This window comes from Mus caroli, chromosome 10 (genome assembly GCF_900094665.2).
Source record: "Mus caroli chromosome 10, CAROLI_EIJ_v1.1, whole genome shotgun sequence".
Taxonomy (NCBI): domain Eukaryota; kingdom Metazoa; phylum Chordata; class Mammalia; order Rodentia; family Muridae; genus Mus; species Mus caroli.
This window is the reverse complement of record NC_034579.1, coordinates 48,336,177-48,348,440: the sequence shown is the minus strand read 5'-3', so window position 1 is coordinate 48,348,440 and position 12,264 is coordinate 48,336,177. Positions and strand designations below refer to the sequence as shown.

Sequence of the window (12,264 nt, the reverse complement as noted above, 5' to 3'; positions counted from 1 at the left end):
ACCCACCCACTCCCCCACCCACCCACTCCCACTTCTTGGCCCTGGCGTTCCCCTGTACTGAGGCATATAACGTTTGCACAACCAATTGAACATATTCATAATAGCAATTTTGAAGGCCTTGTCTTGTCCTTCAACTTTATTACATTTCTCATGACCTATTGTCATAACATCACTGGATACAGTGGAAGCATATTGTCTTGGTTGTTATTAATTACGTTTTTTGCTGATATCTCAGCATCTGAGGTCTGGTCTTATCTTTGTTGGGTGGGTTATCCTTGTTTCCTATTGGCCTCTCTGACTCTTAGAGAAGAGTGTTGCTGTAGGTTGACTAAGAGAGAATGCTTCTGCAAGTCACTGAGTCACAGAGAGTAATAGGGGTGGGCTAGAAGAAAAGGTTAAGACTGACTTCAGGAAAGACCTAAGGGAAACCTGCTCATACTTAGAATTGGGGGGCCACAGGGAGCCAGAGATGTGGTAGAAAGAAGAAATGCTACTAGTATATTGTAGTAAGGTAAAGAATTACCTGGGGAAACAGGTTGAAAAGGCTATGAGGATCCCAGGATCTGAATCTAGAGTTGGAGTCTTCAATGAATGGAGATGGGGGTCTGAACCTGGAGTTGGGATGTCCATGAAGGGAGTTGAGGTAGCAGGAGGTGTATCTGTAAGCAGGTTGTTACTGGCTGGGGGTGAGAATGGAGAAATAGTAATAGAGGACAGGAAGGATAGTGTGATTCACCTATTCAAGTTCCTGCTGGTGTGGCCACGGGTCTCCAGGGTATAAAGCGTGTCTAGGTATTGGAGGCTGACTGGAAAGAATGGATATAGGCTAGGAAGATGAGTCTGAGGCTATCTCCAGGGAGGAGGAAAGCTGGGTCCACTCCAAAGTTTGGTGGAGTTCCCCAGGACTGGAGATGGGGTGGAAGGACAGGTCTCTGTAAGCAGTCTTCTAGGGGTGAGACTGTAATGGAGGACTGGGAAAGAGGGTGAAAATTGCCTACCAGAATCACAGCTGGGTATGACTACTGGGCTCCCAGGTAGAGAGTGTTGCAAGCTCTAATAGGTAACTGACACCAAGGGGTGGGGTGAGGGAGGAGAGCTGAATCTACAGGGTCAGTGGAGTCCAGGGAATGGAACTGCAGTAGGAGGGAGGTCAGGCTCAAGCCAACTGCTACAGGACTGGGGATAAGACTAGAAAACTTGTAATGGGGGACAGAAAGGAGAGTAAAACCCACCTCCCTGATTCCCAGTGTCTCATGCCTGTTCTTATAACGCAATCAGCACAGTGTACCCCATCCCCTCCAACAGGCTTCAGGCTTGCACATACACCGGCAACTAATACCCACCCTTTATAGTATTCATATTTTACCCATGTTCAAATTAACAACAGTCACATGAATTGAATGTTACATAGAGTGAAATCATGTAAACGTAATAAAAATTCCAGAAAACAAATGAACCTCATTATTCTGGCAAGAAGTATCTAAAATTCTTGCTTGCTAGATTGGTGCTTCAAACAGCTCATAAGTCATAGATAAAAGAGATGCCAGAGGTGAGAAATGAGGTTTAATTTTGTGTATTTATATGAGAGTAAAAAACAGAAGATAAGTTTCTGAATATTAAATGGATGTTTTTACAGTGCCTTTTCTGCTAGAGTCTAGAATGTTCGAATATAAATGCACACCGTTGCCTGGACTGTGAAGGCTCAGGCCTCTTATGGAGAAGCTACTCTGAAGGTAGCTGCCTGTTCCAGTAAAGTTAGCTGATGATTCACTTAGCTTCTCCATAAAATGCAAGTTTAGAGAGCAGAGAAATCAAAGGATCACATCTATCATCCCGGGTGATCCTAACAGTGTCTTGCTATCGTAGCTCACGCTCGCCTGATGTTCCGCAATACCGTGACTCTGGAAGATGCTATTACAGTTGTGTCTGTGATGGAATCTTCAATGCAGGTGAGGATACTGTGTTCACCCTAATTACAAGATCTTTATAAAATGACACTTTATTATCATACTAAGAGTTGTAAAAATGATCAAATTAGCTTCCTGGAAAGATTCAAAAGCGATTGTTTAAAAGAAGGGGAACTGTTGGGGGCAGAGACCTTCACTCTGCCATTGCCATTGCCTGTAAATCGGGAAGAAGCCGCTCTCAATATTTTCCTTTCTCAGCAAGCCTAAGGGAGTTCATGCTCTCAGGAGTGACAGGTAGCCACTTCCCGGCACAGTGGTCGCCCACTGCCTTGTAGGAGAAGGGAGGGCTATGGAAATTTGAAAAGGCTCTGTGACGGTGATACCCAGGATGAGGGCATGGAGGGTCTGTCACACCTGGGACCAGTGTGCTTCCTGGTGTGTTCTTACTCTTGTGCAAGTTTACCTGTGACTGTCCCTGGTGCTTTCTTGCCCCACAGGGAGGTGCTCTGCTAGGAGGTGTGAATGCTCTTCACACTTCCTTCCCTGAAAACCCCCGTGCACAGTACCGGAGGCAGTGTGAACTCATTCTGGAAAAGCTGGAACTCCAGAGCCTCTTGCAGGAAGAACTTCGAAGACTGGAAAGGTAAGGAGGGAAAGGAAGGCACATGGAGGAAGGCATCTCACTGGCAGCCAGTGAAACAAAGCATAAACTTAGAAGGAAACTGTAGGCATCCCATCAGCCACTGACAGCCACTGGGGTTGTTGATTGCATTAAGACAGACCCTGAGAATACTTTTCTTGGCATCTCTCCACTCCGTTGATGGGCAGTGGAAAGATGGCTTTACTCACCAGTCACCGGTGTCAGGCTGCACTAAACTGGCACAGTGTGAAATTAATCTCCCTCCCCTTTGGCTCCAGCTACTTTAAGACGGGAGGAGTATGGTAGGCATGGGTGATCCACTCACTTTTCAGCTGGGCTCGGGGAGAGGCTGTTCATTTTGACTAGCTCCTGCTACCAGAATTGATACACTGATAAATTCAAGAAAAGAAGAACACAAGACTCAGAATTCATCATCTCATATTTAAAAATGGCTCTCCTAGACTGAATGGAATGGGAGAAGTGTACCTAGGACTGTCCAAAAAGCAAACCTGAATCCTGCCTTAAATAGTCTTTCCTGTTGTTACGCCTTTATCATGCAACCATGTTATAGTGTTGATCCTCAAAGCAACAGAAACAAGTGCTTCACACTAAGGGTCAATTGCCTTCAAGATCCAACTGAAAGCTAATCTCATCGAGTCATAAGAACTCAGCTAGCCTATATATTTTTGCCTTTTAGGAAAATGTTCCCTAATAGATCTCATGGCAAAACCACTCAAATTTTCCCCATACTTTCTTCCAGAGAATACTTTGGTAGTAACTACCTCAAATCAGAGGGCAGAGATATCACTTGGTTTTAGGATCGTGTAGTACAGCTGCAGAAATTTCATCTAGGAATTTAATTCCTGAGCAAGAACGAGACTGAAATAAAAGGATCAAACCATTCTACTCCTGAACTTCCTCAGCCTCGAGGCCTCCTTACATAGCTTTAGCCAGTGTAGTGTCCTGACGTTTATCTGATGTTGAAGTGTCTACTTCATGGCAGGGATTTTGAAAGTCACTTGCTTTTCTGTTTGGTTGCAAGCCAAATTAGAAACAAGGAACATGAGCTTATTAGTCTGTTGATATTTCAAAACCTGTTGTGATACAGTTATTATCTACTTTTATAATTTTTAATTAATTTTATGAGTATAATATATACTCTTTGTGCATTTTGAAAACTAGAAATAATGAATTAATAAGAAAACAAAAATAAAATGTAATCTTCTTTCCCAGTGCTATATACTAACTTCTTAATATAATTAAATTTATATTTTTAATTCTTTTTTCTGTTGCTGCACATGAATTTTAGAGTAATTTCCTCACCTGCTTTTGTGTGCAATTTCCTTTCCAATTTAGCACATGAAAGCAGGGCCATGTATCTCACTCCACTGAGCCTACATTTCTCAGTTAAGGACCTTCTAAAGGACTTGCTTTGGGAACTATACTTCTGTGAGAATATGGTTCTTTTGGTATGTGCAGAGCTTTTCCTATGCCCAGTATTGAGAGAAGGTTTCATGAGTAGACCCTTCATTTTCAGCTGGTTAGCAGGTGCCAATTCTGTGTCAGACTGCTGAACTGCTGCTCAGAGTCCCTGAGGAAACATGATGGGGCTTTGCAAGAAAGAGTGAACAGTGCCAGAGGGTCTGCTGTGGTGATGAAGGTGGACAGGCACTGGCAGCAGCCATGTCGGGTGGCATAGACTCTTTACTTCTATGGAAAGCAAGTCTCATGCACACTAAAGTTCAGTGCCTGCTTTGGTAAAACTGTAGAATCCTTTCCCTGATCTAAAAACTGCCCAGTGAGCCCTCTGAGCAGTCACTAGGAGTACCAGCGTCTGTGCAAGGCCGGCACGTATGTCTTGTATTTAAACATGGCACGGGAAATGTTATGGGTGAGCATTTACACTGATCTTCAAACAGTCAAGTCAAGTGAATGACTGAAAAGGTAGACCAGCCTCCAGTTTCAGTTTCTTTGTTTTACTGCAGTTTCAGGTTGAAAGAAGAGGCATACCAACGCACTAAGTTCAAAGGAATTTCTTGTGTTTTAGAAGATTATACTTCTATTTACTTGAAATTATGTTGTTCTTAAACCTTCCAGGCGGTGTCTCCTGGAAATGAAAGACTGGTGCCCATTTCTTTCCTTTCAGTATGTTTTCTTTATCTCTCTCCGACCAGGTTACAGAATGAGAGTGTACACCAATGCCAGTCACATTCACTAGAGGAAGAGGTGGCTCCAGGTTCCTGCAGAAATGATCCCAGGGACAAGCCAAGGCTCAGGACTTCAACACAGCAGGAACAGAGCTGTAGCTGGAGTCCCACAGAGAGATCTGGTGCAGACTCCCCGCCTGGTCCAGAGCTTAATAGACCAACAAGTTGTAACAACTCAGCTGAGAACAGAGATGACAGAGGTGACAGTTTAGACTGGTTGGACCCCACATCAAGTCCTGAGATTGCACCAGAAAGCACTATTGTGTCTCCCAATCTGAAAACAACTGAGAAAAATGTGGATTTGAAAATCTCCAACAATCAATCTCAGGGCAAGGAGAAGCATGGGCCACAGCAAAGAAGCAAATTATTAGAAGCTGGACATCTTCCATCATCAGGAGCCATGAGTGCCCCCTTACGGTCTCACGGTGTTAAGAGTACAAAGGCGAGTCAGGCAGTGGTTGTATCTGAAGCAGGACGGGGTGATGAACAAGACTCTGTGCCCCAAAGACTCCCCAAGCTGCTGAAGGAGGGGTCACAGAGTGTGTGCAGAAGCACAACCAGAGTGCGACCACTGCCACCCACTGTCCCTCTGTCCCTGTCCATCCCTTCACCTGGGTCAGGAAAAAGAACAGGAACACCCAAAAGAAAGAGACAGAAATCTGCTCAGGTGGAAGAGCCTGAACCTGAAGGTATGGAGACGCCAACAGTAAAGCTGGCCAAATTCACATTTAAACAGAAGACAAAACTGACCCACTCCCCCGAAGGCCAAGGCCCCATGCCTCCCAGTGCTAGTAAAATAGCAGTTGACAGTTCTAAAATTCCCCAACAAAGAACAAGAAGAGAAGCAGCTGTGCCTGTGGTAGAGCCAGGAAAGTCGACATCGACCTCAGGAGACAGATGCTCTGACCAGCTGCACGGAAAGACAAAGGAGCTCTCAAGGCAGCCACCAGAGAGTAATCGACCAAGAGAGGAGAGGGAACAGGACCCCAAAAGAAGGGTTATTCAGCCCGAACCGGAGCTTGGGAACCAGGCTGGGCATTCGCATCTAGCTTGTGAGAAAGACAGAAAGGAAGGGGTTTCCTGGGGTAATAAAAGCAGCAAGGTTCATGCTGGCACGATAGCCAGACTGGCAAGCTTCTCCTTCACTTCCCCACCAGAATCCAAATCAGAATCCCTCCCTCCTGAAAGGAAGGACAGCAGGGACAGGAGCCACAGCCCTCCTGCGACCACAGCTCCGGTGCTCGGCCAGCAAAGGCAGTCTTTCCAGCTGCAGCAGCCCACAGAGAGAGCGAATCTTTCCACCCTCTCGCTCTTCACTCTGTCGGAACTAGATGAGGAAGCATTAGATTTTGACTGGGATGAAGAGATGAGGAAAAAGCCATGATTAGGAAAAGCTTTCTGGTCAGAGTTGTCTTCCCCACCCAACCAAGTGCCTTCAAAGTGTGCAAGTGCTTACAGGTGTGCACACAGTGTGACCCAACCAAGTGCCTTCAAAGTGTACAAGTGCTTACAGATGTGCACACAGTGTGACCCAACCAAGTGCCTTCAAAGTATACAAGTGCTTACATGTGTGCACACAGTGTGACCCAACCAAGAGCCTTCAAAGTGTGCAAGTGGTTACAGGTGTGCACACAGTGTGTGAGAGTACGTGGCCCTGCCTAAGCCCAACCCCCTTGTCAGGTTTATCTTCACTAAAAGCTGAATAATTAATTACGGTTGGTGTGATATCAATACTTTGGATGGATGAATGAATTAATGCTTCATTTCACAAAAGATGACTTACCATCCAGGACGTTCTAGTTTTTCACTTGCTTTTTGTTTTTGGGGTTTTGGTGTTTGGTTTTGGTTGATTGGTTTGTTGATTGGTTGGTTCATTTTTGTTGTATTGGTTTTGTTTTGGGGTTTGGTTTGGTTTTTACTAGAGGAGTTCTATTTTGAGCTTCTTCTCTCACATATCCAGACTAAATGGCAGGATGGTGGCACTCAGAAATCTAACAAGGCAGCTAAGTGCTTTCTGTTTGCTTTGCATTTCCTGCCCTATACGTACTGAATGCGGTATTTCTTAACATTTGAAATGACTTGCCTAAATCATGTGGTTTTTCTCATGCTCTCACGCATCATATTAAAAGGGGCTGGTGGTTTTCTGTCTTCAAGACGCATGCTTTCATTGGACAGCATCCCCAGGGAAGCCACACCGTAGCTTACAGAAGCACTGGCCCTTGGATTTGTTCCCCTTGTGCCAGCACACACGCCTTGCCTTTCATTTTTTTGCTCTCAGAGCTTACCTTCAGTACAACTTAAATCATGTGGTTAGAAGAGAAGCGAGCTCCGGAAGGCCAGCTGTAGCCCATCTGCAATGGCATCGGTATGGAAATGTGATCCCTGATAGCTTCTCATCTGTTTGTCTTTTTATAAAACCAAGAAAAGTTGGGTTGGGATATGGCTCAGAAGAAGAATGTATATGTAGCGTGTATGACATTACTTATTACATAAGTAATAATAAAATAAAACAAAGAAGTTTCCATGTCTGGTGGGCATAGATGACTAAACTCTGTTTTTCTGTGTGCTTCTAAAATCCCTGTGTTTGGATCCCAGCAGTGGTAGGAAGGTAGGGTTGTATCCTTACAGACATGCTTCAGAGTATGCATTTCTAAAGTCACTGATTCTTTTATTGACAAGAGGACTTTGGGGCATGAAACATGTTAAAAAACATGTGTGCTCAGTTAATCTCTACTTTGTGATATTCATACAGAAAAAAAAAAACTTAAAAACCCAATTTTTTTAGCATTTAAAAATGAATTCCCAAATTGACTGACTTTCTGAAACATGGTAAACTGTTAGAACATATTTAATACTTAAGAGCTCACAAAACATTTATACAAGCAGTAATTTTTAAATGTATTTCATATTCACTTATACCTGCTCAAAGACATTAACACTATAGTTTATATAATGTATTTCTGCGATTGTTTAAGAACGTTCAAGGATAGAATGATCCTGAATATATTCCTAATGTTACAGCATTATTTCTTTCTGGGGTTCTAGTAGACTTCCTAGAACTAAGATGGGGGAAAAAAAGGGTTGTCTTTCTTCCCCTTGGGGGAGGGAGTATACACATGAGAGTTCATGAATACACTCACCAGTCTTGAGCATGTGCAACAGGCTGATGCCTATGTCTAGCTCAAATTGTTCCACCTAGTTTTTTCAGGCAAGGTCTCTCACTGAACCTGAAGGCTGTCTTTTTAGCTACTGACTCGCCTAAGAGCATCCCGGATCCACCCTTCCCCCCAAGGCCGGTGTTACAGACCAGCCACCTTTCTTGGCTTTTACATGGGTGCTGGTGATGCACACTCAAGTCCTCATGCGAGCACAGTGAGCACTTTGCCCATTGCGCCATTTCTCCAGCCTCATCTATAAGTATGCACAGCACGCTTGCTCTTTTGGGGAGGGAGGGAATGTTGAGGCAGGATCTCATTGTATAGTCCTGACTAACCTGGAATTCACTGATACAATCATCTTGCTTTGTATCCTAGTTATTACTATTACCATGATGAAGCACCATGACCAAAAGCAAGTAGAGAAAGAAAAGGGTTTGTTGGGCTTATATTTCTACATCACAGTCCATCACAAACAAGCACAGCAGCCTGGGCCAATGGTAGAGACTCTGGCCAGCCCCCTACATCCTGATCTCCTAGTGGGCTTAAGGTTCTAGGCACCATAACTCTCCAACTTTGTAATGCAGGGAATTTTGGAGACCTTAGATTTCTAAATGCACTTGAATCATCTTTGCCTAGGAACCATTTAAGCTGCTTGATGACAGCAAGCCCATTCCAAGCACACAAGCCATTCATTGCTAACAGTGTTGATGTACAGCGAAGGCTACAGAATGCAGAGGGGACTGGCTACTGTACTGCTGGGTTCCCAGCTCCATTTGCTCGTGGATATGTTGATCTTTGTAGCTGTTAGAAATACTTAGATGAGAGCCAAATGGGTGGGAATGCAAGGAGGGTGTTAAAATATTTTACATTTTTCCAGTGTTTTTTTAACTAACTGTACAGTTGCCAACAAAGGAGGGACTAGATCCACTTTGAAGAGACAAAAACACATAAATTCCAGACCTGCTTTAATCCTTAGAATGATACAGAAGTTGTAGTCCATAATAGTTTTAAACCCGAAATTACAAAGTTGATTTCTAATGATATGGTTTAGCATTGTTAGAAATTATGTTTTAAGGTGGAGAATCTAGCCAAGTGTTATGGCTGTGTTCCTATAATCCTAGCCTTTAGGAGATGGAGGCAGGAGAATGGCAAGCTTTAGGCCAGTCTAAGATATATAATGAATTAAAAGAACCCTGGGCTATGAACAGACATCCTGTCTCAAAACAAAAAACAAGCAAACAAACATGTCATGCTCAAGCTCTAAAACAGTTTTGGGACCTTGTAGCAATTCTGGTATTTTGGTTTCTTTTAAAAACCACAGAAATAATATAAAATATGTTTTTGTTTTAATCTGAGGTATACGGATATGGGGCTGCTTCGACTATCCAAAGCAGCTGATGGTAGTTGCCTTGTGCTCTTGCAGGCCTGATACTTTCCTGGGATTGTGTGATGTCTGAGACTGGGAAATTTTCATATATATATATATATATATATATATATATATATATACTCGGGCCCCAAGAGGGGGGGGTTGGTGGTTGCTGATCTTTTAGGGCAGTTGGCTAAGGTTTGTTAGTCATGCTCAAAGAAGAAACAAAAGAAATTAGATTCAGGGATTTTCCTAATTCCTCTGTCCCCTCTCTTCTTTCTCTCCTATCTAACATTAAGGGGTGAAACCAAGAGAGAATAAAGGATAGGAAAAAGAAGAACCCACCAAGTAGCAAAGACCAGCTATAGGACCTGACATATCTGAGAGTTGCGTTGCCACCTTCAAAGGAACTCAGTGTAAATAGGGAGTCACAGAGCAGGCGAGTCCACGGCCTCATGGAGAGCGAGTCTCACTCATCTGTGGATGGCCACTGTCAGACAGACTGCCCAGCACTTTGTACCTCAGCATCGTTACTTCTTCAGGAAGGCCACAGGAGCCATAAACTTGTGTTCACTGCAGTCACACACACACACACACACACACACATGTACAGCTCTCTCCAAAAGGATCCTTCACCAACAAAACAAAACAAAACAAAGACTTTGGGCCAAAATTGAATTCAAGTGAAATGTTTCTAGCTTTATATTAAATGCTAATTTTCCCAAGTGAAACTTGACTTACTCTATCTGCACCAGTTACCATACTGCCAATACATACGTTTTCAAGGCATATTTACTACATGTTTTGCCTTCACAACAACAAGTACTACTCAATTCCAGGTAATATCCTACTTTATAAATGAGGAAAATGCTCCGGTAGTTAAGTGAGGTTTTTGTTTTATTTTTACACAATAAGCATACTTTATTTACATGAGGATTAAGGTCTGTAACATCCACTTTCTGATGCCTTCCCTGGCTCGCTGCTTAATTCTTCTTTAAAAATAGTGACTACAGGTAAACAGTGAAAACTGGCTGCTGGTAGTTTACTATGTGCTAGTTATTCTCAGCATTTTGAAAGTGTTAACTCATGTAATGATTTTGACAACAGATAACTTAGCTTCTCCTCACATCATGGACCTTTAAGGATTACCTGTCCTCGGATTCTTCTCTCCTGGCCCTTGGTACTTGCATCTCAGGGCTCTTAGTACCACCTTTTACCCAGCAGTCCCTTATGTGAGCATCTAACTCTTACCCACCTTGTCATCAGCATCTCTATTTGGCTCAGTCCTGTTTTCAGTCTAAATGATTTTGGTTTTGGACCCCGGGGAAAAGGGACTGAGGTGATCAACACAGGCCTGGCTTTCAGGTTCTCTCAGAATTCCTCAGTCCCTACCTGGCATATCCTGCCCCTAACCCTGAACTTTCCAGCCTGTTTCCCAGAGGTCCCTCCCTATAATAATCCAGACAATTTGCTCTCCCCTCCTCTCTCCTCTGTGTGTGAGCTCTTTGTCTTCCTCCCTCTGCCCACCCCCCTCTCCCTATCTATGGCAGTTCCCCTGGCCTCAATCCTTGGGACCAGTTAACTTGCCCAACAGCAGCTTCCCAATAGACCTGCCATTAATATAATGTAATCTGGTTTAAATCGGTTCATTTCTCTATCAGTGGAGAAATAACCTATCGCTAAGCACTGGATCAGGTCCAGAATTGTGACATTATTGGGCCAGTTTCTCGGAGCCTCTTCACAGTCCTTTCTTTACTGATATTGATCACAGTCACCCAAAGCCTTGTTAAAATCCTTAATCCCAGATTTTCTATTTATTAAGTCTGCACAGACTTTAGAACTGGCTGGTCTTCCTCGTGATCTCCCAGGTGACAATGGTGCTGCTGGTGGGAGATCACATTTTGGAGAATCACTGGTTATAGACTGAGCAATATATCTCCTGCCACATCTTGCCTCTACAGACTCTAGTTCTCTGAGTCAGTTTCAAGGCCAGCCACTCTCACTTGACTGCTAGCTGAGACAATCTACTCTCACTTTGCATTTGACAGCCCAATCACTTAATTATTCTAGGATCTCACACTCCACCTTGATTAGGGATTGGCTGTCAGCTCATCACAAGGAAGGTGTGTGACTGACCCTGGGCTAGGGCTCAGGAGCTGAGGCCCCAAGTGGTGGAGAACTCAGATTAGGTGCTTACACTGGCAGCTGCTGAAAATAGGTGTGTGCGTAGGAGTGCAAGCTGGGCAGCGATTTCCACAACCAACATTCATCTACCATCCTGTATATGGAGCCAAGACACAAAATTCAAGATAATAACAAAATTGGGTGATAAGGATAAACATTTGTAAAACTCAAAAGTATTTTTAAATGATGAGCAGAATATCAAATTTTAAATAACAGTGATACTTATTTCTCCTTTGCCTCTAGCTCAAATACAGCTTAATACACCCTCACTGATGTGAGAATCTTTGAAGTTATAGGGGTGTCTGCTTTTCTCACAGATGTACCCCATTAGTTAAAAGAGTATCACCCATAATACATATTTAACAAATATTTCTTGGATGAAATATTTAAGGCCTTTGAAAGAGTTATTACCACTGTCAGCACTTGCCATTTTTCTAGTCTCTTTTCTAGCCGTTTCTGGACAATGTTTACCATATATGATAGGCTGTCTCCGTAGGACAGGAGACTCAGAGAAAACACCTGAGCAAACAGGATGCTAGAAACCACACAGAAATTGGGTAGATCCTGCCCCACAGTGTAACTCCGTGTGCATGGCAGCCGATCTGGCGGATTTGCTAGGAGCCTAAGTTCCACTGTAGCAGTTGATCTAGGACAACAATTGGTTCCATTCCATTGTCTATTTTAGACTTTCCTCTCCCTTGGACAGAACTGTTGGCACAGGAAACAAAATAAGTCAGTAATTTATAGTATGGTAGGTGATTTTTAAAATGCACTGGGTAAGTCATGGTATGTTTTACAA

General features: G+C 43.4%; 1 protein-coding gene across 5 annotated transcripts in view; it reads left to right on the top strand.

The window, feature by feature from the left end:
* Positions 1 to 6,625, top strand: part of Mcm9 (minichromosome maintenance 9 homologous recombination repair factor) — an 88,052-nt gene extending 81,427 nt beyond the window's left edge. Inside the window, exons 11-13 of one of the 5 annotated variants that reach the window (XM_021174345.2) lie at positions 1,867 to 1,949; positions 2,405 to 2,550; positions 4,722 to 6,625. In XM_021174345.2, the coding sequence (XP_021030004.1) occupies positions 1,867 to 1,949; positions 2,405 to 2,550; positions 4,722 to 6,138 (1,646 nt within the window). In that variant the 3' untranslated portion in view covers positions 6,139 to 6,625. Of the gene's footprint in view, positions 1 to 1,866; positions 1,950 to 2,404; positions 2,551 to 4,721 lie in introns of those variants that run through there. The other 4 variants (XM_029482491.1, XR_003837778.1, XM_021174346.2 and 1 more) reach the window with 4 other exon arrangements.
* The last annotated feature ends 5,639 nt before the right edge of the window (positions 6,626 to 12,264 follow it).